Source organism: Solanum verrucosum, unplaced genomic scaffold (assembly GCF_900185275.1).
Source record: "Solanum verrucosum unplaced genomic scaffold, falcon-dt-bn FXZP01000205.1, whole genome shotgun sequence".
NCBI classification, from domain to species: domain Eukaryota; kingdom Viridiplantae; phylum Streptophyta; class Magnoliopsida; order Solanales; family Solanaceae; genus Solanum; species Solanum verrucosum.
Window position 1 is genome coordinate 1,027,686 of NW_026019950.1, and position 1,794 is coordinate 1,029,479.

A 1,794-nucleotide genomic window follows, 5' to 3' on the forward strand; every position below is an offset into this window, starting at 1 on the left:
CCAATAATCTTGTTCGAGTTATGAGTTCATAATTCAATATTTTCAATATTTTTAATATTTTAGACAGAGATAAATTCAAATGTAGGCTAAAAGTTAGGGGTTCATATGAATTCGTATATATACTATGGGCCATTGGGTACACCCTTGTACTATACAATTGAGTCCCTCATTGATCACAAAGATAGATAAAGTACGGCTTGAAATGTATGAGGTTTCACAAGGAATACCAATTGTGATAAAATATGCCCTAAAAAGAAAAAAAAGAAGCCTAGAGGAACGGTGACTTGAATCTTGAAATTAATTTGTAATCGATGGCGATTGATGTTAATCAATAAGCCTCTCATTATTAATAACAATCTATATTGATAATAATTCGTCTAAAGTTTTAGTGGACTGATCTCTCTCACCTAACAGACTAATTGTTTTAGTTGAGTTCTCATGTTTAATCTATAACCAGAGGCAGACCCACATGTATAAATAGAACTGCACGTGCACTCGTTAACTTTGAAAAAAATCATGTATATAATATAAATGTATATCTATCTTGAGTTAGCAGAAACTAAATATAATAATAGTGCCCCCATAGAAAGCATATAATGAAATCATATTGTATTGAAATGGATAATTTGAATTACATGTACAAATATAAGAGTTCATTGTTATAGTTACTCCAAACTACTTCAATGTTAACGTTGTTGTCTTCTGAATTCCATAAACGAGCGGCTTTTCGTTTGCTCCTAACTGTGGCTAACACATCATACTTGTTGCAGATTGTCACCTTTTGTTGTTCAAAATCTACATTCACCTGCAATTTGACATATAATTAAGGTTATTCATACAAGTTTCCGACTGATAAATTGATTTCGTACCCAATTCCATATGATAATGAGTGCATATATTTTTTTGTCAAAAGCTCGAACGATAAAACAGTAAGTATTGGATTAAGAATAGGGAAATTTACGTGAATGTACCCTTTACCAACATGGTTAAAGTATACACTACTTATACACTTTGGTTGTATATGATGTATCTATATATGTATAATGTACGTATAAGATATACATTATCTATAAACTAGATGATTCAAAGATACTGATAGCTTGAACATAAGTGAGTTTTAGATTACTGACTATAAACAAAATGTAGTGATTTAGGCCAGATCAGGACATATAGATCATATTATGTAAGCCCGTTTTCCTAGGCCCTAGCTTGTTGGGCCTAAGTTGCTTAAATCTACTGACATAAAAACATATTTGTTGACTTGGGCATTATCCTCTTGGACCTTAACATATTTGGGGAGGCTCAATGTATAGACTTAAAAAATACACAACTTAGACCTCTACAAATTACTAACTCAATACAAGAACCAAAAAAACAAGACATCTGATGACACTTTAAGATCATTAAAAGTTTATTTCATCAAATTTTGTCCCAATACACATGCTATAGTACATAATTTTACCTTTGATATGGGAAAGAGCTTTGTTGATTTTTCTCTCACAACCATAAGAGTATAGAGGAACCATCATTTCCACATACTGAGGCTCTACATTAATATTTCTGCCTGCTGGAACTATCTGCATGTTCGCCATATATACCCAAATTCAACACAATAACTATAGTTCTTAGCTTATTTGTGTTAGATAATACAGTATGTGTCAACTAATTAGGTTGAGTATGATGAGTTACGTTATTATATATATATATATATATAGTGATAATTAGCATTTAGAGGATTATGACATTGATGACGATCTAAAATCAAAAGCAGCACACAACATACAAAAAAAGATT

General features: G+C 31.2%; 1 protein-coding gene across 1 annotated transcript; it reads right to left on the minus strand.

Moving 5' to 3' along the window:
- Nucleotides 1-631: 631 nt before the first annotated feature.
- LOC125813997 (heavy metal-associated isoprenylated plant protein 28-like) lies at nucleotides 632-1,592 on the minus strand. Its single transcript, XM_049493476.1, has 3 exons — nucleotides 1,463-1,592; nucleotides 962-972; nucleotides 632-805 (listed from the first exon to the last, which is right to left on the minus strand). The coding sequence occupies exons 1-3, from the start codon at nucleotides 1,590-1,592 to the stop codon at nucleotides 632-634; spliced, it is 315 nt and encodes a 104-aa protein (XP_049349433.1).
- Between the last annotated feature and the right edge of the window lie 202 nt (nucleotides 1,593-1,794).